This window comes from Megalops cyprinoides, chromosome 14, assembly GCF_013368585.1.
Source record: "Megalops cyprinoides isolate fMegCyp1 chromosome 14, fMegCyp1.pri, whole genome shotgun sequence".
Taxonomy (NCBI): domain Eukaryota; kingdom Metazoa; phylum Chordata; class Actinopteri; order Elopiformes; family Megalopidae; genus Megalops; species Megalops cyprinoides.
The window spans coordinates 31735145-31757506 of record NC_050596.1 but is presented as its reverse complement, the minus strand read 5'-3'; the positions used below and the strand labels follow the sequence as shown (position 1 = coordinate 31757506).

General features: G+C 47.9%; 1 protein-coding gene across 1 annotated transcript in view; it reads right to left on the bottom strand.

Moving 5' to 3' along the window:
- LOC118788731 (protein TANC1-like) overlaps positions 1–22362 on the bottom strand; it is a 111570-nt gene that overhangs the window by 33637 nt on the left and 55571 nt on the right. The window contains exons 5-10 of the mRNA XM_036544765.1: positions 21184–21314; positions 18638–18827; positions 15586–15867; positions 6332–6454; positions 4869–5150; positions 3750–3904 (exon numbers count right to left, since the gene is read on the bottom strand). Of these exons, the coding sequence (XP_036400658.1) occupies positions 3750–3904; positions 4869–5150; positions 6332–6454; positions 15586–15867; positions 18638–18827; positions 21184–21314 (1163 nt within the window). The remainder of the gene's footprint in view (positions 1–3749; positions 3905–4868; positions 5151–6331; positions 6455–15585; positions 15868–18637; positions 18828–21183; positions 21315–22362) is intronic.

The following is a 22362-nucleotide window of genomic DNA, read 5'->3' as shown; positions in this document are numbered from 1 at the left end:
AGGGGGGGGGTCTGTGCAGTCTGACGATCTCTGTCCTAATTCTGCTAAAACCTGGTGGACCTGACACACTTACAGAGGATTGGGGGGGGGGGGGGGGGGGTTGGTGAGTGTGAGGGGGGGGACAGGTGACCGCAGAACCTCATCCCTGCCGGTAGAAACCGCCCCGTAACGGCATCAAAGACACATCAGGGATCCTCGTGTTCCAGCACACCACCTGCGCAACGGCCGACGTTTATTGACAGGAGAAAAAAAAAAAGCAAAAAAACGAATGCACTCGTGGACTTGTTCCAAGACATGACCTTTGAATACATCATCACATGAGGATGACACCTGAAAAGGCTTCTATTTGAAGAAAAAGAAATATGACCCAATTGAAAAGATAAATAAAAGTAAAACCTTCACAAATAGGTTAATGTTTGCAGCTCGGGCAGAGTTTGACAGAACCCATACAGTAAGCATACTATTGAGCCCATTTCCAGAGGGATTACCATACTTTCCCTTGTGTATGGTTGCGGTTAAATGTAAAGGCTTGTTTTACACCTACAGGTAGGCATTCTGGTCCAGAAGAGAATTCATATTACATGCTAGATCAGTGTCGATCTGTGGCCTATCACTCTCCCACTTCCATGTTTCACAAGGTAACGGGCAGCCCGAAGCCCACCACAGGTGCACACACATACACAGTACACAGATAAACAGAATTGCTGTGGGACCAGATCAACAAATATCTGTTCAACAGTTCGGCCTAAGGCGAGAGAGAGAGGGCTGCAGCTGGGCTGGCGTGATACGGCGCAAACCGATAATGCTTAAACGCGGGCTGCTGTCCGAGGGTCAGCGAGGGTTTTAATGATGCACCCTGGGATTCGGCCCGTGCTGAGAGGCACAGATGTCCCCGGGTTGGTCTGGGGGCATTCGGATCAGAGCGAGCATTGCGTTAATTAAGACCCATTTTGCGCTATCCTTAGCAGCCCCTCTGTAGGTGTAGAGAATTGCCTGGGAGCTTTAGCTGAAGAGGAAGCTGCTTTTTTTTTTGCGCTGGTATGGATGTCTGCTGACTGACAGTTGAGTTGTGTGCAGATCCCAGCCGGACTGCGAGAGTTAACCTGGAAAGATCAGAAACCTCAGTCTCAGCATCTCTTGTCTTCCAGCTCACTGAATTCAGCTGGCCTTTGCTATAAGAGCGAATGAAAACCAAAAAGAAAAAAAAAAACAGCACTCAATCTTGGTGCTTGCGAACTCGCCTGAAACGGGTTTTGCCATTTTTCCAGTGTCTCGTCTATCCAGCGCTGGCTGTCCCTGCCTGTTGAATAATGGATTTTCTGTTTATCAGACTCGGGGTGCCGAGATTAGGGGGCTCTTTTCAGCAGCAGCAGGCGAGAGCCTTGTTATTGGGACACAGCGGAGAGCAGTTTAATGGATGATTGTGGAGAAGGAGGCTTGCGGTTAAACGCAGCTCTGATCTGCTTCGGCGGAGGCGTGATTAGCACAGCGTACGTTTATTCCTCACCCTAAAGCGGAATGACACCTGCCTCTCCCTCTCTTCAGGACATCTTCCAGCGTTCGGCATCAGCCACACACAGCAGGAGAGCACTGCAATCCTCTTCCATTCACTTCTCATTTTCAGTTTCCTTTAACCAACTGATCTGGAGTCAGGCAACCAATAATAATATCAGTTTTCCTTTGGGGACGGTAATGCTGAAGTCCTCAGTATGTCAGGACACGTGGGATCACTTTGTCTTTGACACACAGATACGTGACACAGCATTTTTTAAAGCAAATTTTGCCTAAAGTGAGGAAAGAAAAGGGGTGAGTCAGCTATTTGGTGGCGAGGAACAACGTGGGAAAAGGAACGAACTGCACATGTGCTACACAACCCTAGTCAACTATTGTTGAAATACAACTATTCACATTGAAAATACTAAAAACACTGTAATATTGTAATTGCGATAACAAACACTTACTGTGTTCAGATATCCATTTAGATATCCTTTTTAGACAAACCCTATAGTAAATAATCCTAAGTAAATAACAGAATTTTGGTTTTTTGTTACCGATACATGTAAGGCGTTAGTCATGAAGCAATATAACATAAGTAAATAGACCATTTGCTGTTGAGTGCCGACACTCAGTTCTCAACTACAGGTTGCCGGCATCTCCAGCATTACTCTTGGTGGTACACAGCCTGGCAATTTGGACCATATCCTCTGCGGGGAGCCTTTTTGACCACTCCGCTAAACCCGTCCCCTTGGCAACAGCGAGACGAGTCCCGGGGGTAGATTTGCCTTATTTTCGTCCTACTGCTTTCACTGAGGAACGGAGGCAATCAAGACACATCTCGCTCCCGAGGTGCTGCTTCCTGCCTTTCCCCTGCCTTTGTGCTGGAGCGGCAAAGCTGGAAAACAGGCAGAGAGCTCTCTCTTTCAGAGCCGGTGGCTTAACGCTCTGACTTCGCATTCGCACGACAAAAGTAAACCTTTTCCGCCGGAATCGACGGGAGATAGGGGCCGCGGTGAAAAGCCTCTAGAGATTCGAGCGAAATGAACCCCGTGATGCGACAAACACGTTAGCGTCACACGCGCCTGCTTTCCATTGTGGAGGCAGAGAAACGCTTTAATCCCTGAGCCCATTTTCAGGAGGGAGGGACACCCACAGGCGGGAAGCACTCAGGCAGGTGCTGCAGTTCACTTTCTCAACTCCCTTTTAAACAGAAATGATTTGATTCGCCTCGCAGGATCAAAAAGGAATGACACGCGCATATCCATTCATCCCTAAAAGAAAGACGAGGGAGAGAGAACGAGCTAAAATAGCTCCTGCAATGCTGTACCAAGCAGAGGGCCAAGAAGGTGCTTCCTCAGCATTTAATTAAAAGAAGCAAACTGCTTCCTCCAGGGACCCAGGAATCCATTACGGCTCTTAGAAGAGCTGTGGGTCACTATCTCCCTCATTCACCTCATACCTTTCAGCCCACCGAAAAACATTTCTAAAATATCTTTCTTTCGCAGAGCCTTTAAAACAAGCCAGTCATTGTTAAGCCCTCTGGCACAGGACAGGTGAACATACGCCAATCAAAGCCGAATCAATACAAGTAAAAGCATTTTTCAACAGAAGCCATTACGAAGGAGTAAAGGTGTTTTGGATAATTCATTTAGTACTTTCCCCAATCCTTTAGAATTCAGGCGGAGAGTTCAGAAACAGGATTTACAAAAGTAATGGGCTCCAGGACAATATTAAAATACAGTTAATCAATAATGGATTATTAAATATTCATCCCTGCAGCCATACCAGCCTGCATCACTCTCCTGCCAATGGCAGCAGCGAGGTGGGGCTGGCCTGAGCTAATACTGTGAGAGACCAGCTGCGGCAACCACAGTGATGCTGGTTACTAGTTGCTAGTTGCTGCTGCAGTGATGGTGGTGGGCCAAGAGGGGGCAGTCTTACAATTAGACCATACAAACAGACCAGTGCGGTGATGGGGACACTGTGCTGGAGGAGATGCTGTCTTGTGTATGAGGACTCAAACTGGGGTTCTGACTCCCTATGGCCGTTTGAGATCCCATGGTACTTGGCGCAGTAGCAGAGCATCCTCATTGGCCAAAGCCACAGTGTGGGCATCTAATGACCCCCCCCCCAGAGTAACTGGTTTAATTCCATTCGTTCCCCCATACCCCTTTGGCATCACGTTACCGTGGTGGGAAAGCACAGGCAACAGTGCGCACAAGGGGATTCCACATCGAGGGGCGGGGCCTCACCTTGGCGGCCAATCGTTTAACCGCCTCCTCCCTACGCCTCTGGACCTCGGGCGTCCCGGGACAGCTGCCGTTCTGCAGGGTGTCGGCGGCAGCGCTCTGGGACGGGGCGGGCTCGGGGGCCTGGCTCAGGGGCGGGTCCGTGTTCACGACGCCACCTGCAGGGAGAGATGGGTAATATCAGGGCGCCTCAGGGTGAAACACAGAGCATCATGGCCGCCACTACGTTCTTCTCAAAAGTGCAGATAAACCACTGCCCTCATACTGACAGTGCCCTCACACTGAAACATCAACAGTTTTCTGAGAGGATGGAAAGTGGAATGTAGAGTAACCAAAGCTGACTCCACTGCTTGTTAAATTCCACATTTTCTGCGGCTGGCACAGAGAGTGTGCTTTCAGCCAGTGTACAGCGGTGCAGTCACCCACCTCAACGCATGCAATGCCTTGGTGTTGCATTTAAGATATGACATTTGAAAGGAACTGTCACCATCAGCACTAAACTCCCTGTGAAACTCTGCATTCTCAAAGCCTCCGATCCTGAAGCTCCGGCTGCCAGAGAGCTTCCTGTTCACACCTGCACACCACCCTTCCTCATAATTACAACACCGATTATTATTACAATGACAAGCTTACAGTCGGAGCAGTTTAACAGGAAGATGGCTAAGCACGAATACTCAGCACCATGTGTTTTCTGGCGTGATGCCGGTTTATACTGCACTTACGGTAGTACTTATGTTCTCTGTCAGGATCTTTCTATGCTAAGAAATAAGGAAAGGTTCTTCTTATCATTTTAAGCACAATGTATGTGCCTGTTCCATGATCCCCTGTGTGCTTATCTTGCCCCCGTTTTCAGCCCCGATGCTTTATCACTGATACGTTCCTGGCTGCTCTGTAGTTCTGCCTTTATGTCGTACTTCGGCCATTTTGCTTGCAGCTAGTGTGATATGCACGGTGCGTCCTGCCCTCTGTCCTGCCCTGACCGCTTTGTGAGTCACCGTGGATGAGGGAGCTCACAGAATGAATAAAAAACAGTAACAGCAATAAAAAATAAGTAATGTACTAATCCTTTCGACCTCTCTAATCCCCTACAGAGTCCATGGGAATGATGGGATTGCCCCTCACTTTTTGGGGATGCGCCAGGGCTGTTCGAGGCGATCTGCCGCATCCTGCAGCCGTGGCAACTAAGTGCCACCAGCCGGGAGACGATGGCCGTCTTTCCGGAGCCCACGTCGCCCACGACGACCACGCCGCGGCTCCCGGAGGACTCAGCCCCGCCCAGGGCGTCCTCAGCTGCCTGGAAGAGCCAGTCGCGGCCCACGAACACGGAGTCTGTGGTGATGCTGGGCACCTCGAACAGCAGCGGTTTGAGCATGATGGCCGCCGGCTTGTAGGGCGTGAACCAGCCTGAGGGAAGGAAGAGCGAAAGTGACAGCTTCAACAACACTCCAAGTGCTGTTTGCAGACAGACAGACAGTCAGGCAGACAGACAGTCTGAAACATAGATAGACAGATGAACAGACAAGCAGTCCAACAGACAGACAGACGGACAGACAGACAGATAGACAGTCCAAAAGACACGCAGACAGACATCTCCACTGGGATGGTTACGTAGCCTCCACTCCTCTTGGCTCTTAGCTTAATTTCAGGCAGTCATTTCGTCTTTCTGAAGTAAAAATACCTCCACACATCTTGCGCATTCCGGTTATAGGGCTTTGTGACTCTCAGATTAATATGGGAGTAGAAATATTTCATGAATAACTCATGACTGTTAATCAGAACATGGAATCACTCTCTACATCCCTTTGCTGCGAGTACTGACTGCAAGCCTAGCAATGAACAATGAACCTTTTCGGCAAACCTTTCCTCAAGGTCGCTGAGGGTCAAAATACTTTGTGTTACAGGTGCAAAGTCCATAGTAACATAGCATGAACCCTGGTTTACTTGTAACTATGTAGAGTCATTAATATACTTTTTATATAACTTATATAAGAGAGGTCCATCTGCTGTCCCAGACCCCTGCACTGGTCAGGGAACCAAAGAGTCCCCCCACCAGGGGGTAACACCACCCCTCCACTGCGCCTCCCAGGTAACCCTTCCCTTTTCCTTTTTCCTGCCCAGGGTACAAGGCCGTGTGTCAGCGTGGGTTTCTCCCGCTCTGGTTTTAAGCTTTAGGGGAGTAAGAGTGGGACACTCCCTGGCCTCGGGGTGCTGGGTTAGGGTTAGGGTCAGGGTCAGGGTGTGGGGTTAGGGTTAGGGTTAGGGTTAGGGTCAGGGTGTGGGGTTAGGGTTAGGGTCAGGGTCAGGGTGTGGGGTTAGGGTTAGGGACAGGGGGTGGGGTTAGGGTTATGGTGCTGGGTTAGGGATAGGGTTAGGGTTATAAGTAAGAGTGGGAAATTCCCTGGCCTTGGGGTTAGGGTTAGGGTTGGGGTAAGGAGCAAGAGTGGGACACCCCCCTGGCCTCGGGGTTAGGGTTAGGGTTGGGGTAAGGAGTAAGAGTGGGACACCCCCCTGGCTCGAGGTGTGGGGTTGGGTTAGGGTGTGGGTGTGGGGTTGGGGGGTGAGGGGGGGCGTGGGTGTGACTCTACCTCTGGACTCCCGTGGTGTCCGGCCTCCCGTGTCACGCCCAGGCAGTCGACAGGAAGTCCTCTGGGGGCTGCTGCGCTGCTCATCGAGGAAGCGGAGATCTTCCAGCCTGGAGGAGCTCGTCGCTGCGGGGGGGGAGAGAGAAAGAGAGAGAGAGAGAGGGAGAAAGAGAGAGAGAGATAGAGGGAGAAAGAGAGAGAGAGATAGAGGGAGGGGAGAGACAGAGGGACAGAGAGAGGGGGAGAGTGAGGAGAGCAGAGAGAGGGAAAGAGAAGGAGAAAGGTTGGGGGGAGAAAGCTATATGTTTACTCAACCAATAAAGCAATTTATCCATGCATAATTTAACATTCTAAACAAAGAAGTCTCCTCCTTCCTTTTCTGCTGTAGGTGTGATACTGCGCAGGAATATTTCTGATAACAACCATCCCATCAATCATCTGAGAGTCTCTGCACCCAAACTCAATCTCTCATATAAACACTGCTTTCTAAACCCAAAACAATATGTCCAACTCAAGCATCTGGTTCATCTGCCAATTTACGTGAGTGCTCAATGGGCTATGGGCACACAGACTACAATAGAACAGTCTGCTTTTTGTCCTGCTAGACTTACAAAAACCTTTTTCCTACATTTACAACTTCACGGTCTAAATAAAAGACTCAAAATGTGAACAATTTCAGGGTCTACTGACACCTCCCTTCTTCAATTCTGTGCCACTTTGGACTGTAAACAGAAAGATAAGAAGGTAATATTTCTGTTGTGGTGACAGAGAACATTCTGCACCCTCCTAAATAAACATAACCAGGCAAAATGAAAGGGGGGAGGGGTGCGAAAGAGAGGAGGGAGAGCGTGAGAGGACAGGGTACAATTTGACATCTCTGTCACAGTGATTTGGTTTCAAGGAAAGGACAGGATTGGACACAGCCATTAACAGGTCTCCACAGGTGTTGCAGGCAGGTGAAGTACAATACTCTCCCACTCAGCAGGCTGGCAGAGGAGAGGAACACTCCCCTCTATTAGAGACTCTAATCAGCCACCAAAGATCACACACTCTGACAGAGACGGACACACCGGAGCCCCTCCCCCAGCCGGCCTATCAGCGCCCCGCCCACATTCACACACCACAGCATGTTTGAGTCCAGAGACAAGACTCACAACCAGAGACGGAGGGAGAAGAAGAGAATTGTAAGTTCTGATGCTTGGCAAATGCTTTGGCAGTAAGTGTTCTGTCACGTTTGACACTGAACTTGAGAGAGAGGGAGGGAGGGAGATGGTAAAGGGAAGCGTTAGGCAGATGGAAACAGGGACGACAAATGAGCACAGACAAACAGCACCGTTACACAGCAGCAGAGAGCAAACTGTCAGACACACCAACGCAGAGCTCAGACGGGACCCCACACGGTGACAGGAATCATTAAGAGATCTGGAAAAGGTAAATCTGGCAGAGCTTTATGGAGCAAATCTGCAGGGCTTCACTGGCCTCTGCACAAGGACCCAAAATCTCTGCTGTTCCTCAAAGCGATAAAATCTCCACTGAGACCCAGCCTTTCTGAGCAGTGAATAAAAACCCTACTCTACACACGGACAGGGGAAAACTCACTCAATCCTATTCATTTAGTAAAACAAACCGGCAAGGAAGGAGACAGGAGATAAAACAACTGTGTTTGTAGATGCACGCAGTTCAGCTCTTTCTGAGTCATCAGAACAAACACTATTCTTCCCACAGGGGCACATGGGTGAAATCTGGCCCGGAAAGAGACACTGGGACAGACTGCGGTCATAGCCACGGGTCCCCAGTTTGTCTCTTGTGATTGGACACCTTTAATCTACCCCCGCCCTCTCAGTGCACCCCTGACACAGAAGCAGGGGTCTCTCTCCTCGATCCATGTCCCTGAGGGAGAAGAGTGAGACAGGAGCTACTTACAGTCAGCAGGAGAGGACAAGAGACGGGCGGGGAGATGGGCATTAAAAAGCACTCTTCGTTACAGCGACCGGCGGGCCAGACGGCACTCTGCAAACCCCCTGAGAATTCCCCTCTGAGAGACGGTCGCAGCACCCAAACAAATCTTCCACGCCGGCGCTTCGATCCATGGCCTGGCGCTGACGTCCGGCTGGTAATTGGACCTGGCAGCTGCCGGCCAGGGATGCCTCAGCATCCACCTCGGCTGCGTTTGACGAATTAATCGCCGAGGACAGCTTTCTGTTTCTCCCCACAGAGAAGAGAGAAAGAGCAGGAGCAGGAGAGAGGGAGAGGCTCCTCAGATTTTGGGGGAGTCAGGTAGAGGAGAGGGGAGGAAGAAAAGCCAGGATGCAGTGAAAGCTCCTTCGGTGTGGCTGATTACAGTTTGCTCTGGCCAGGCAGAGGAGAATTAATCAATGGCTCTCCCAGCACCGTCACACACACCCCCTTCCAAAAAGAGAGAGAGACAGAGAGGGAGAGGGATGGAGGTAAAGAGAGAGAAAGAGAGGGAGGGATTGAGAAAGAGAGAGAAAGAGGAAGAGAGAGGGAGGAAGCGAGAAGGAGGGAGGGGGTGAGAGAAAGAAGGTGGAAGAAAGAGGGAGGGAGCAAGAGAGAGAAGGAGGAAATGAGGAGGAGGGAGGGAGAGAGAGAGAGGAAGACAGGGAGGGAGGGAACATGAGAGAGAGAAAAGGAGGAAGCAAGAGGCAGGGAGGGGTGAGAGAAAAAAGGAGGGAGGGAGGGAGAGAGATAGAGAGAGACGAGAGAGTGAAAGAGAGAGAGAGACGAAGTAGTCATGAAGCACAAGAGAGAGGGGAGAGAGAGAAGAGAGAGAGAAAGAGACAGAGGGAGAGGGAGAGATGAAGCACTGTGCAGAGAGATAGGGAGGGAGGGAGAGGTAGGAATTGAAAGTCAACGCAGCGATCCTGTTGCTACACATGAGCCGAGCCCCATGCTGACATCACCGGGCTGCTCAGAGATTGCTCTCTCGCTCTCCCTCTCTCTCTCTCTCTCACGCGGTGAGCTCAAACCGCCAAACCGCCAGGAGTGCCGTTATAATCTGAACCTTTAGCTTCAGATCACACCGCATTACCGGCCTCCTGCTAGGCGGCGGGGGCTGGAGACGGGCCTGCGTTCTGCGCTGAGAGTTGTGTTAATACAGCACTGCAGTGTCACATCCAGAGACACAGAGAGAGATTAAGCACACGCTCACTTCAGCTCGTGAACGGAGCACAACATTTATCCGCACACGAAAGGACGACATTCTTTACTGAGAGGGTGCGATGGTGGGGGTGAGGAGTGGGGCGAAGACTTTTCTGCTTTGCAACCATCTTTCTTTGACACCACTTTCATTTTAAGTTTCACATTTTCTGAGCCAGAGTTCAGTAACAAGTAAAGTAAACAAGTGAAATTGAACTGAAGCAACTTAAATATAAATTTGGCACGTCACCAATACACACAGTAATCTGCAATTCTCCTATCGTTCATCACCGGGAGCGCAATCTGCCTGCTTATTTCAGGAGACAAAAGGCACAGAGTACTGCCGAGGCCAGCTGATGTTCTGATGGATCGTGAAGTTTGCTGCTTCCCGCCAAATCAGACATCACTCAGAGTTTAATTTCAAGAGGTGATTAACTCTGCTGCCAGAAGGCAATACCACAGATGTGCACGCACACACGCACACACACACAGACACACACAGACACACACACACACACGCACATGCACGCACACGCGCACACGCACGCACGCACACACACAGACACACACACACACACACACACACACACACACACACGCGCACACACACACACACGCGCGCACACACGCACACACACACAAAGATGTGCACACAAAGAAAGTGCGCACTACTACAAGCACAGTTGCAGATTGACTGTTATGACGTGATAGAAAGTTCCTTCCTGCCATTGCAGCTTTTATTAACAGCGTGGGTAAATGGAAGGTTTACTGCAGATTACCATCACATCTGCGCAGCAGACACTGTGAAAGGCTGGCACAGTGCAGGGCGGCTTTAACATGCAGGCAGTCTAACTGCGCAAACAGCTCTGGGACACTGTTGCAGCTGCGTCTGCCCACACATTCAGCCTTCACTACTACCTGTCCTGACACAGAAGCTAGCTGCACGTCAGCCATATTACATTATTGCCATTTAGCAGATGCTCTTATTCAGAGAGACTTACACAGGTCACAATTTTCACGTTATCCATTTATACAGCTGAATATTTACTGAGGCAACTGTGGGTTAAGTACCTTGCCCAAGGGTAGAGCAGCAGCGCCCCAACAGGGAATTAAACGTTTCGGCTGCTTCTTACCACTCCAATGCTGCATTTACTGCCACCTGCATATAATAATAACAACAACAACTATAATAATAGGCAGATGTATATAACACCTCTCAAGTATCTCCAAGTGTTTTAAAGTGAGGGGGGTGACTCACCTCAGTGTGAATACATATTGGGTGTTAATGACAAAGCACAGAGCGAACAGGTCATGCCGTTCACAGATGATCCCTTTTATTCCAGGGGGACATTTGTTCTCATATTTAAGCGCTCTTCCACTCAAAATGAAACAACTGCACCCAAACATTACAAATTTTTGGACGTTTGCTAGCTTTGCATGGCTTTGCTACCCGTTACTCCAATCGCTGTGATCAGAACTGCAATTCCTAGCAAGATTTATTGTATCAAGCTCTTCCTTTCAAGCTCCAGATTTGTTTTTAATAATTAATTACTGGAAACCAGTTCCATCCAGGAGTCATACCAACCAGGGGCCACTGTCCGTGCGGAGGCATACAAATGAAGTTTTAGCTGATTAATTGCACGTGTGTGTAAGATGACTGCGCCTTCACTGCAATAGTCAAAAAATGCCACCTGGTGCTTTAAAAGCGTCAGCAGGGGTCAGTTGATTGCTATTGTATAGTGTTATTTATTAATGTACACCTTTCACAGCTTTTAATCCTGCCATATATCAGTACTCAGTTCAGCTGAATACCAGTACTCAACGATGCTCAATGGAGGATTCGACCCCACGTCCACCTGGTCTCGAGTTTGTACTCATTTGTGCCTTTGTGCTCCACCGGCACATACATTCAATTCCAATCAACCTGAACGAAACAGAGTCCAGCTAAAACGTATCCATCCCGTCAACCCAAAATAAAACCCTTGTGATGAATTCCCTGTTCTGGTAATGCTTTCCTCTGTTGTGCTGGGGCAGAGGCGGACACATTACGCCGCCGTCACAGTTTCCTCCTCTGATCTTACTCTTACACTGTCCATGCTATGCTACCAGCTCCTCCATTTAAAAAGGAAAAGGTCTGTCTTTACAAACGACGGCGGCATCTGGACTTACTTGACTCATTCTGACGGTAAAATCGGCTTCAGCTGGAAAGGTGACGCCAACAACAGAAAACCAGGGATGAGGCTGTCAGTTTGACAATCTCTGACGTGACGTGTAGGTAGAACCACACGTTCTGGACAACCTTCAGACGGAATCTAAAGGGCAGCGAGAATGTTTCCCCGAAAAACATAAACCCCAACGACAGCGTTTGGCTGAACGCGCCAAGCATCTATCAAAAGCCCTGGCAAGGGCCAACCAAACATTCACACTCAGTAAGGTCAAGTGTTGTCGTTTTTCCAAGTATAACCCCCCGGTGATGTGTTCATGCTGTGACGCTGTTGGATATTAGCTTTGTGCTCGGTGAGGGAAAGCATTTTGGTCAGTATTCCATTACACTGAGGAGGTCTTGAGTCTCATTCTCCATGCTGCAGAGACTTTGCATGAATAAAGCCAAGAGCTTTTGTGAAATAATAGCATCTGTGTGGCCTCCATCACATTCTGCAGCCTTAATAGTGCAAACTTAAAATGACAGCAATAACACTGTTCACGAGATTAAAAACCAACAGCCAGGAAAAAGAGTACATAAAACAGTAAGCAAGGCACAGCTTGCTGAGAGATAATGACATGGCTGAAACAACAATGGGCATTTTACAGATTTAACAGGGACTTACAGGAGCACTTCTGTCAGTGTTTTATCCTCTTGTGAACACTAACCACTGCGTCTCCACACTGGTCTTTTTCAACCATGGACCTGAAGCTCTCCTTTTGTGTGTGTGTGTGTGTGTGTGTGTGTGTGTGTGTGACAAAGAGAGAGAGAGAGCACATGTAGGAGTTTGTCAGTGTGTACATATGTCTGTGTGTTTGCATATCTGTGGACATGGATTTGTGTGGGTCTGTGTGTGTGTGTGTGTACATTTTGACGTGCCGGTTTGCAAGCGTGTATACCTGTGTGTGCATGCTGATACAGGCCTATCTTTCTTTATAAAATAATTATTGATTTTACAAGCAGAGCATTTCACTGGGTTTAATTAATAGGCTTTTTCATTCTTCTTGCTTTGGCAGGAGGTATAATTATGTTGACACAGTCACACAGATTCTGCGGGGCCCTGTGCGGATTGTTCGCAGGCCGTCCGTGGCGGCTCAGTTACGCTGCGTTTGTACGAGCCGCAGTACAGATGACGCTTCAGAGTGAAGTGGACACGCGTTTCACATTCTTGCCAAGCTGTGAAAAATGAGCCAATGCTGGAGAGAGAGTGAGGCTCAACCAACCAGAGATGACACACCTGCGTCCTGAAGGTCAAGCAAGGTCAGAGCCAAGAAACTCCAGACGGTATCACCTTCAGTCAGATACTTTACTCCTGAATTTCCCCAAGGGGATGAATAAAGTATCTATCTATGTATCTGTCTATCTTTGATTTGGGTCTTGGTAAGAGTTTAATCTTGGTAAGGTCTCACATTGTTTCCAGAAAAGCTGCAATTTCTAGTTATTTATTTATTGGCTTTTCTGGAAGCCTTTTAAAATTAAGAAGCTTCTTCAAGGAAATAGCCATAGTGTCCTATCAGGGAATCAAACCTGCAACCCTTGGGTCACAAACCTAGATGATTATCCATGCCAATGCACTGGCACCAATTAATGTTAGTGCTGAAAGCAGCACTGGGTGTCTTCAGGAAGTGTTAGAGATTCTCTCCAGGACCACTGCAGCTCAGCCCTGCAGTAGAGATACTGGGTCATGCGCATAAACCCCATGAGAAGTATCCTGATAAGATACTTTCTTAATGTCTCATGTGAAAGACTCAAGCTGCATGTTGAAAACAGCTGTCTGCTAACCGTAACTGTGAACAAAAGGTTCTCAGGAATATAATCCGAAAAAAAAAGACCCGCCATGTTAGAAAATAAAGGCCCGTGATGAGGTGTGCAACCCTGGGCTGCTTCACAGAGCGGATCCGGCTTCGTCCCGAGTTGTCTTTGTTTGCCCTTGCCATCCCGGCTCCGCGGGCATCGCAGCTGACCATAAAATTAGAGGTGTGAACATCTCAGGTCCCTGCGGGCGATGCTGCATGCTAATGACATCATCACAGCTGTTTGCCGGGCGAAAGACCCCACCGCCGCGGCGCAGCTAGCTTTACAAGGCCACTAAAGCAAGCTACACTGCACATTATGCTAATATCTCCGGTCCTCACATGATCCTGTACCCACTCTCAGGTCTGCAGGGAAAAACCGGAAATCAAGAGAGGGATCTGAGCTGTTCGGCAATTCCCAATCACAGCTTTCCCATGCATAAGAACTAGGTTAGACATTAGCATTATGGATTTTTAGAGTTACAGCAGTATTAGCATTACTACTATTAGCGTTACATATTAGTATTAGCTTTCAGTAGAACAATAATTTTAGTAGTGAGTGCAGAGTGATACACTGCATATAAATGTCCATAGCAGCACAGACGCACAGATGTGTTCTGTGCTGTCAGTGAGACCCCATTAGAAAAGCTCATTTAATTGGATGAGACATCATTGTTCTCTTTCTACTGCAGTATTTGATAAGCACACAATCGCAATTTAAAATTTCTGTTGGTTTTCCTTTCGTTGCAGGGTTCAACTGCTCTGACAAAGCCGAATAAACAGTGACAGAGTCAGTCAGGCACCCTGCAGAAACAGAGTGTCATTTTACCATGATAATCAGAACTCTTTCAGAAGCTGTTCGTGTTCCCTCTATTGCAAAACAGCTGCGAGACAACAGCTTCATCCACGGTGACAATTCCAACATACTCGCAAGCTGCACTCTCTATCTCTCCCACACTCTCCAGGCAAAACTGTACAGACACTGTCTCCCTTTACAAACCGCACACATTAAAAGTGAACTGCCGCTCCCAGCTAAAACAATATGTTCAAGTGTTTTATTCATTTAAGCTGTCTGTAGAGTCTACGAATGCGCCCCTGAAAAATGAAATGAGAGATTGCCTGACTGGCTTCTTGGATGTCCCAAAGACAGCTCTGCCCCTCTGGGTCCAGAGGAACGCAGAACTGATTGCCCTAACACCATCTGGCGAAAAATTCTCATCACCAGAAATCACTGAATATACTTTATAAGGGGAGACAATGACTTGCCACAGCTGTGCCACTGATGGACACTGCACTGCACACTGCAGTTGTGTCACAACGTTTTAAACTTCATGTAACTATCCATGTGAGTTCATCTTCCCTTTTCCGTTTTAAGCCATCCCCCTTTTTGGAATCGCCATTTGTAAGCATTAAACTTGCCTCATGCACCTCAACAACCTCCACACTCACAAGGTACCAAAGCACGATGAACACAATCCCTGAATACTCTTTCCATAAATGACCGTTTTTACACTACAAGTCCCAGAGTTCACCACAGTAGAGTAAACTGCTGATAGGCACATCTCTCACTGATGTCATCTGAGAAGCTCTTAGGCAACAGACGAGTTGCTGCACGGCTAGAGAGCTGTGCAAAGAGACTGTGGCCGATGTAATCCACCCCAGAAAAGCAGCCAATCATGTTCTGCTGGTGTGGACTCCCAGCCACTGCCAGCTAATGACCCAGTCCAGCCTCGAACAGGAAGTTGAAGCATCACAAACCTAAAATCACAACATGGACTCTTCACACATGGACCAGATAATCAGGTTTGAGCACTCTAAATTAAAAATAACGTCTTTTGCATTGCTGAAGCTACAGCACGTGTTTTGATTTTCTGACTTACAATGAACATTCTTGAAAAAGTGACATCTAAAACTGAACATTTATAGGATTGCACAGGTACCAGAACCTCCCATTACTGACCAGGAGGACAGAGGGAATGGAGGAGCTGAATATCCCTTCATACGAAAACATGTGATTCAAATGCCACAAACAGGAAGTCAAAGCACAACAGACAGGAAATCATAGCAGGAGAAACAGGAAGTTTTAGCCTGTCAGTCACACCTACCTGCAACGGAGTTGGGGCGTGGCATCATGAGGCCTGAGGGGTTCTGTGTGGGGACGGGAACGGGCCCGCCAGCGGGGGGCGCTGCTGCTCCTGGTGCCGAGTCTATCCTGGGTGGCGTCTCGACTGGCCCCGCGGGGTCCTCCTCGGCCACCGGCGAGCAAGTGTCCGCCCGCGCGCTGCGCCCCAAGCCATGGCGCCTGCTGTCAATCAAGCTGCCATCTTTACCCCACTCCAGGCTGGAGCCGCTGCGGTCGTCATTCTCTGATGAGCTGGTGATCGTCGCTGTGGGGTGTGGACAGGGAGGGGTCAGGGGTCATCATCACTGACAGGACGAAGCTGGTGATCTGGGACAGCCCTGTAAACCTGCCTAAATCATTACCGCGTTTCCACATCACCTTTGGCCTCTTCGATCAGACAGCCAGCTGAGGAGAAAGCGTTCGGTGCTTATAGATGAAGTTGCTCATGTCTGTGTTCAATGATAAAGCTCTGACTGGTAGTGGAGGAAAAATGGGTTCAACAACTTATCAAATTTAATTTCTATCCAGAGCTCTCCTTTAAGCAAAATTTCATAACAGTTCCATGTGCTGCATAATCCCTAATGTAGAAGAGAAACTGATGCAAAAAATTTTTTATACCAGAGGAACACACAGGACTAATCTAATAAACCCATGAAAATAAAGCAACTGCCCTGTCTGTTTTGATAAACGACACATTCACACCAACACACAGTAAAATGCATCTCTATCAAAGCCAGAGTACTTTTCTGATATACACAGACAGGATATGTGATTTTAAAAAGCTTACCCGCTTCCTGGCTCGGCCAGGTGTACTTCCTTGTTTGGAACAGGGAGAAGCTGAAGGGTGTAGCCTCCAGCCTTAAATGGCTGATTTAATCCCCCTTGAAACTCCGGATCCTTCCAATGCAACAGCTGTGGGCCTTTACCCATCAAAGCACAGACTACCCAGAATGCCACTCAGGTATACTTTTAAAGCACACAGATTAAGACGTCTTTGAAGTGCATGATTTGTTATCTTCTTCACCCCTCCCTTGACCTTGGCCACTTCAAAGGGGCGACAACGTGAATCACCACTCGAATCGCAGCTCACGAACAGAACATCGCTTCTCCCTGCCTTTAAATAACCCTGAAATCAGAGCAGCGTTCACCGGGGGAAATGTTTGCGGTCCTTTTTTTTTCTCCTACCGCGCGTCCTTCGCTTGAAAACAGAACGTTCTCAGGGTTTGTCTCAGGGATGCTATCTTAGATATTGACTCACCTGGAAAAGTAGGTCCTCTCTCGCCACCCCACCCCCATCTCTCTCCCTCTCTGTCCCTCTCCCTCCCTCTCCCAACTGTGAGCAGAGTACTACTCAGAAATAACCCACTGTTTTACTGGTGCAAATACTACAATATCACAGCTGCCTGTATTATTTAGCAGCTATAATACTGTCATTTAACGCTGCACTGTATAAATTTTATGTGCTATGAAATGCTGCACTGGGGACTGTGGATTTTAATTATGTCAACAGCGGAAGGTTCTGAATGCTACAGAGCAAAGTGATGTGGCAGCTCTGCCTTTTGGTCTCATTTCAGCTTCTAATACCCTCTCCCTGCGTAATTTGCATGAGGTTGCAGTAAGGCACCCAGTCGGCACTAATTTTATACACTGAAGCGAGAGAGATCACAGTCAGACAGCTATTCTCTCATTTCCCTCCCTCTAGTGTATTTACCTGGGACACAATAATCAGGAATAAAAAATCCTGATGTCCTACTTTTGATATCTCACAAGGAAATAAATAGAAGAATGCGATGTCCTAGTTTTGTCAAAAATGAATTGGAACCCTGAGAAAATTAAAAGAACTAAACAGACAGAGTCTTGGGCAAACAAGGCCGCAACTACTTTTTCAAAGGCCCCTTTTAGAATGTAACAGTTCTAACCACATAATACGAAGTTAAAATATCTTTAATGATTTTTTTTTTCCCCTCAGCCGGCGGAACTTTTCTTGGCACAGAACGCAGAGGAATTAGCCCAGTGTTGGCTCATCCCTCTGTCAGCGTCTGTAAACCCGTAAATCTCCTAATGCTTTGCTAAAGCAGTAGCCATGGAGCTACAACAGCAGCATACACACACACACACCGCTACTGGACCCTGACAAACATCACACACTGCCAGCTACGGACAGCAGGGCTACATACCAGCTGGCAGAGGCAGGAAAACAAACGTGGACTTTCAGATGGACAGTCTCCTCATTAGTGTTCAGCAGAAAGGCAATACGCAGGCAAGGAGGCTAACACAGATGAAGAAACATATTCCTATACTGAGGACCATGCAAACAGGGACTAGCACGGAAAGACTAGAGAGTGAAGGGTGGGATATTGGATGAATTCATAAAAAGGTGATTAGCAGTCCCTGGAGGTTTTGAGAACAGGGTGAATGATGGGAAATCGGATCACTAATAAACTGGCTGGTTAAATGGCTGGTACTTGTGGCTCAGACGTCAGGACGGGGCAATCAAAGCGTAGAGAATGGTAAATACTAGAATTAATGACAGTAAGGGGAATGGAAGATAATGTAGATAATGACACTACAGAGATCTGCAGGTACTGGGGGTAATGCCAGTATGGGTAATGGCAGGTATTGGAGGTAATAACAGTACGGTGGCTGGGTGATTCTGTAGATATCAATAGGGTGGATGGTGATAAGGAATGAAAGGTGGATGGCAATGGTGAATGGTAATGGAGAATGGCAGATACTGGTGATAATGACAGTATGGTGAATGACTGATTCTGGAGATAGTAAGAAGACAGTTCATGGTGACAATGAACAGAAAAGGGATGGTGACAATAGATGGAAGATGAATGGTAACCATGAACAGAGGATGGATGGGGATAGTGTAGGGAAATTAAATGGTGGTAAAGGGTGAACTGAAGGTGCATGGTGGAGATGAATGGAAGGTGTATGAGGCTACTGCACAGGTGATCCTGGGGACAGGTGATCCTGGGGACAGGTGGTCCTGGGGACAGGTGGTCCTGGGGACAGCTTGCAGTACTCACCGATGATGCCGCTGTCTTTGCTCTCGAGCGTGGAGCTGAGACTGGTGACGGTGGCACAGGGGCTGGATCGGAGGGGAGGGGGCCGGCCCCCGCAGCTGTTGAGGGTGGAGCTAGGGCTGTCTGTGCTGGGGGAGGCGGTGCTACTGGTCAGAGTGGAGCAGGGGCTGATTCCCTGATTGGCTGCTACACACTGGAGGAGAAGGCAGAGGAACGCCTTAGCCACAAGGCTGGCATGTGCACCCGTTACAGCAAATATGTGTCCCGAGGAGTCTTCTCTCTAACTGCTGTGAATTAAAACTCGTAGAGATCCTTTGAGAGGTAAGCCTTAGCTTAGCCCTCTGCTTCTGTGAAGGGCAAAATGTATTCTTTTTGGTGAAAGTTTGTTTAAAGAACTGAGAAAAATGAGGATAATCTAAGACATTCTGATTAAATATTCTCTTCAGTTTTAAAAGAGAACATCTTTGATTCAATCAAAGAGAGTACCTAACAAGCTCTGTACAGTTGGGAAACTAGATTTTGAGCCAAATCACCCAAAACACTATGTACTGAACAATGAATTTGCATTTTCCAGGAATTTTTTATCACAACAAAATGAACCAGTCCTGCTGTAAGACTGCACTAAGTAACCAAAACAGTGGTTTGGAAAAAGCAGATTCATTTCAAAGAATCAACATCACTTAACCGGGCTTCAGCTAAACAAAGAAAACCGAACACATACTTTCATTTAAACTGATGACTACACTGAAATGTTCAAAGCAACTGTACGAGGTGAACTGCTGGCCTCTAATCCTGACCCATTCTGCAGTCTTTCCCACTGCAGTCTAAATGAGAAACAAGTGCTAAAGTGCCGGAAGCTGGTTTCACAGTATCTCCTACCTCATCTCGCTGTGCCACACTCTGTTCTGTCATACAGTGAATGCTTACATTTGCCAGGATTGTACACTTATTTCTGACCTTGTGATACTCCCTTAACACTGAGTTGAGAAGAATAATGGATTCTGGTTGAGTTTATTCACTAAATAACTAACTTGATAGGTGCTTGGCTGCTGGAAGTTAGTTCCCCTTGTATAAGCCTGACTGAAGGTCTACAGAAGTCTTCTGTGCTGCCACCTCTGCTGTTCCCCTTCCAGCTGACATAATTACCACATTCGGCAATGCAGATATACAGACTTATTCTTCGGTCTGGCAATGGTTGGGGAGTGGTCAGCAATTCTACTAGACTCCCCCTCCACTGAGAGTTCCACAACCTGCCAAATGTCTGCCAGCAAAGAATTCACAGCTTCTTATCTCTTTGTCCTTCAACACCTGTCTCTATGAAACCGTCCTGCACGACTCACCTGCCCACAGACAGAGCACTGCCCCGGTACAGGTGAGGTATGCAGGAATAGGACCAGGTGCACATTACAGCATGGTTTAGCAGGCCCGCTTACATGGCTTATGCAGTATTAGACACAGTATGTGCTCATACGATTTGCAAAGCAGGTGAAGAAACTGCTCCCGTCTTCAGATGGGGAAAAGGCTAAATTTCAGCGGTGGTTCAGACTCTGCTACAGTCACAAATCTGTCACTGCTGCTGGAAGTAGCTGCCATTTCCGTTTCACTCACTGCCTGTAGCTCCATACTGCGCTGTGCAGGAGGTTAATCAGCATGCACATTACAATACCTCGCGCTAAACACGAGACAGACGATTTGCAGAGACCCTTTATAGCAACAGTAAATAGGAGAAAGAAACAGCTACCCGGTGATCGAAGTGAAGAGAGCTGTGGGGACGCGACTGAAGCTGCATCTTTAGCCTGGTGTGAAAAGCGGTCTATAGATAGCAGACGCTGATTGGCAGATACCCATTACCTCCAGCTCATAAGACGTTTCTACATTATTGTCATTTTTAAGAATCTGTCATAAAAACAACATTTCCAGCAACAATTCTAGGACTGTATTTTAGTTTCTTTTTTCCGGTAAAACTCGGATAATGAATATAGTTCATAAAGCATAAACCTCTTAAGAGCTATTTTAGTTCAAAGGTTCATGCCAGAATGTAGCCTACCGAAACATAACATCTGTGCCACGAAATTTAGAGTCCTGTTCTATTCGGCAAACCTAAAAAACAGACCTAAACAAATTGCGAAGCGGTTTGACATGACTGTGCGCATCTGGAGCAAAGCCGACATCCTAACATAACGCACTGAATCGGCGCAACACCAGCTGTCAAGCAACTGAGACAATCAAATAGAACATACAGCGGGAAAGCACTGCGCCAGTTTGACCCCCAAAATAACTGTCTGTCATAACTAATACCTATCCTTCTGTGTGAAATCTCACTAAACACTTTGCAACAAACAAACAAAAAGTTACCCTTCTTTACAGGAATTACTAGCAGCCCGGTTGGGATGAAGTTTTAATCCGTTTCCCAAGGAAAAAAAAGATGATGAAAAAAGAACAAGCAAAAGCCAAAAGCATCCTCTCTTCTCACTCACGCTCCTTCCTCCCTATCTCTCCCTCTCTCTCTCGCTCAGAGCTGGAGCAGCTGCGGGTGCAAAGCGAAATACCTTCTTTTCGTTCCTGTCTTCCATAGGCACGCGCGCCGATCCCGGGATCCCTTCGCCCAGTAAGAATCCCAGCCTAGTCATTAGCTCCTGAGTCGCGGGGGAGGGGCTTGGCTCGCTCTCCGCTTGCAGCTCTGCAAGAGAAACCACTCGCGTTAAATTCCCAGGCCGGCCGGTGCCGTCCTTCCCCGCTCTTCAGATGCGGCGGATCTGCGCAGATAGCCTGCGCGGAGCTGCGCGGCTCCGGCCAGCCTCATCGGGGATGCGGAGCCCGCTTCGTCCCTCGAAAGGCGACCGTGTGCTCCGCGCTTGTTTACAGCTGACAGTCAGACGGGCACAGAATTCAAATGAGGCCAGATTCGGGTTCCCGCTGTCCTCGATGCGCCCCTCGCCTCCCTAAACCAGTTGTGCCGGCCAGATTGCACAAGCAGGACCATATGGTACATCGATACATCAGTGAGCAACGCTCAGGGGTTCAGCCTGTTAACTTTATTCCTCAATACAGAACACCTGCAGAACAAATCTCAAAATTTAGACCTGTTCCTTCCTACGTAATGTAACATGAGGTAGTGTTTTGTCTGTTTTTTTCTACTGCTACCCTTGTAAGGGTACCCTTGTACATAAATGAATACAAATAACTACGGAATTTAAATGCAGCCAAGACAAAAACAGTATTCCTACCATTTGTACTTAAACTTTCCAAAGCTTTCTGAGTACGCACCTAACCTGAAACAGACAACAGCATACTGTATGTAGACAGTAACAGCATGTAGGCTGCATGTAGTGTGGAGGTGATGCGACTGAACGTCTGAGCTCTCTCCTGCGGCAGAGTCAGGAAAGGTAATACTGTACAGTGAGGTATTATAGCCCGAGCATGCTATCAGCACCTCTCTCTCCGCTGCGGTTATTAATAACGCATACAGTCGATCTGATTACACCAAGTCACATATTGCAGTGCCAGTCTGAAACGAAATCAAATCAAAACCATGGCCTCGCGGTGCTTTTTGCCAACGCTGCTCGAGTTCATGCAAGGACCAGTAGCTGTTCTTATGACGTCTGTGAAGCCTACCGGTAAACACAGATTTGATTAAGTGTGTTGTGGAGACTTGTGACCTCAGATTTGAACGTTTTTCTTGGTTTGACCTTTTTTTCCGGCGCAACGTCCTTTACAGCGTGGTGTTT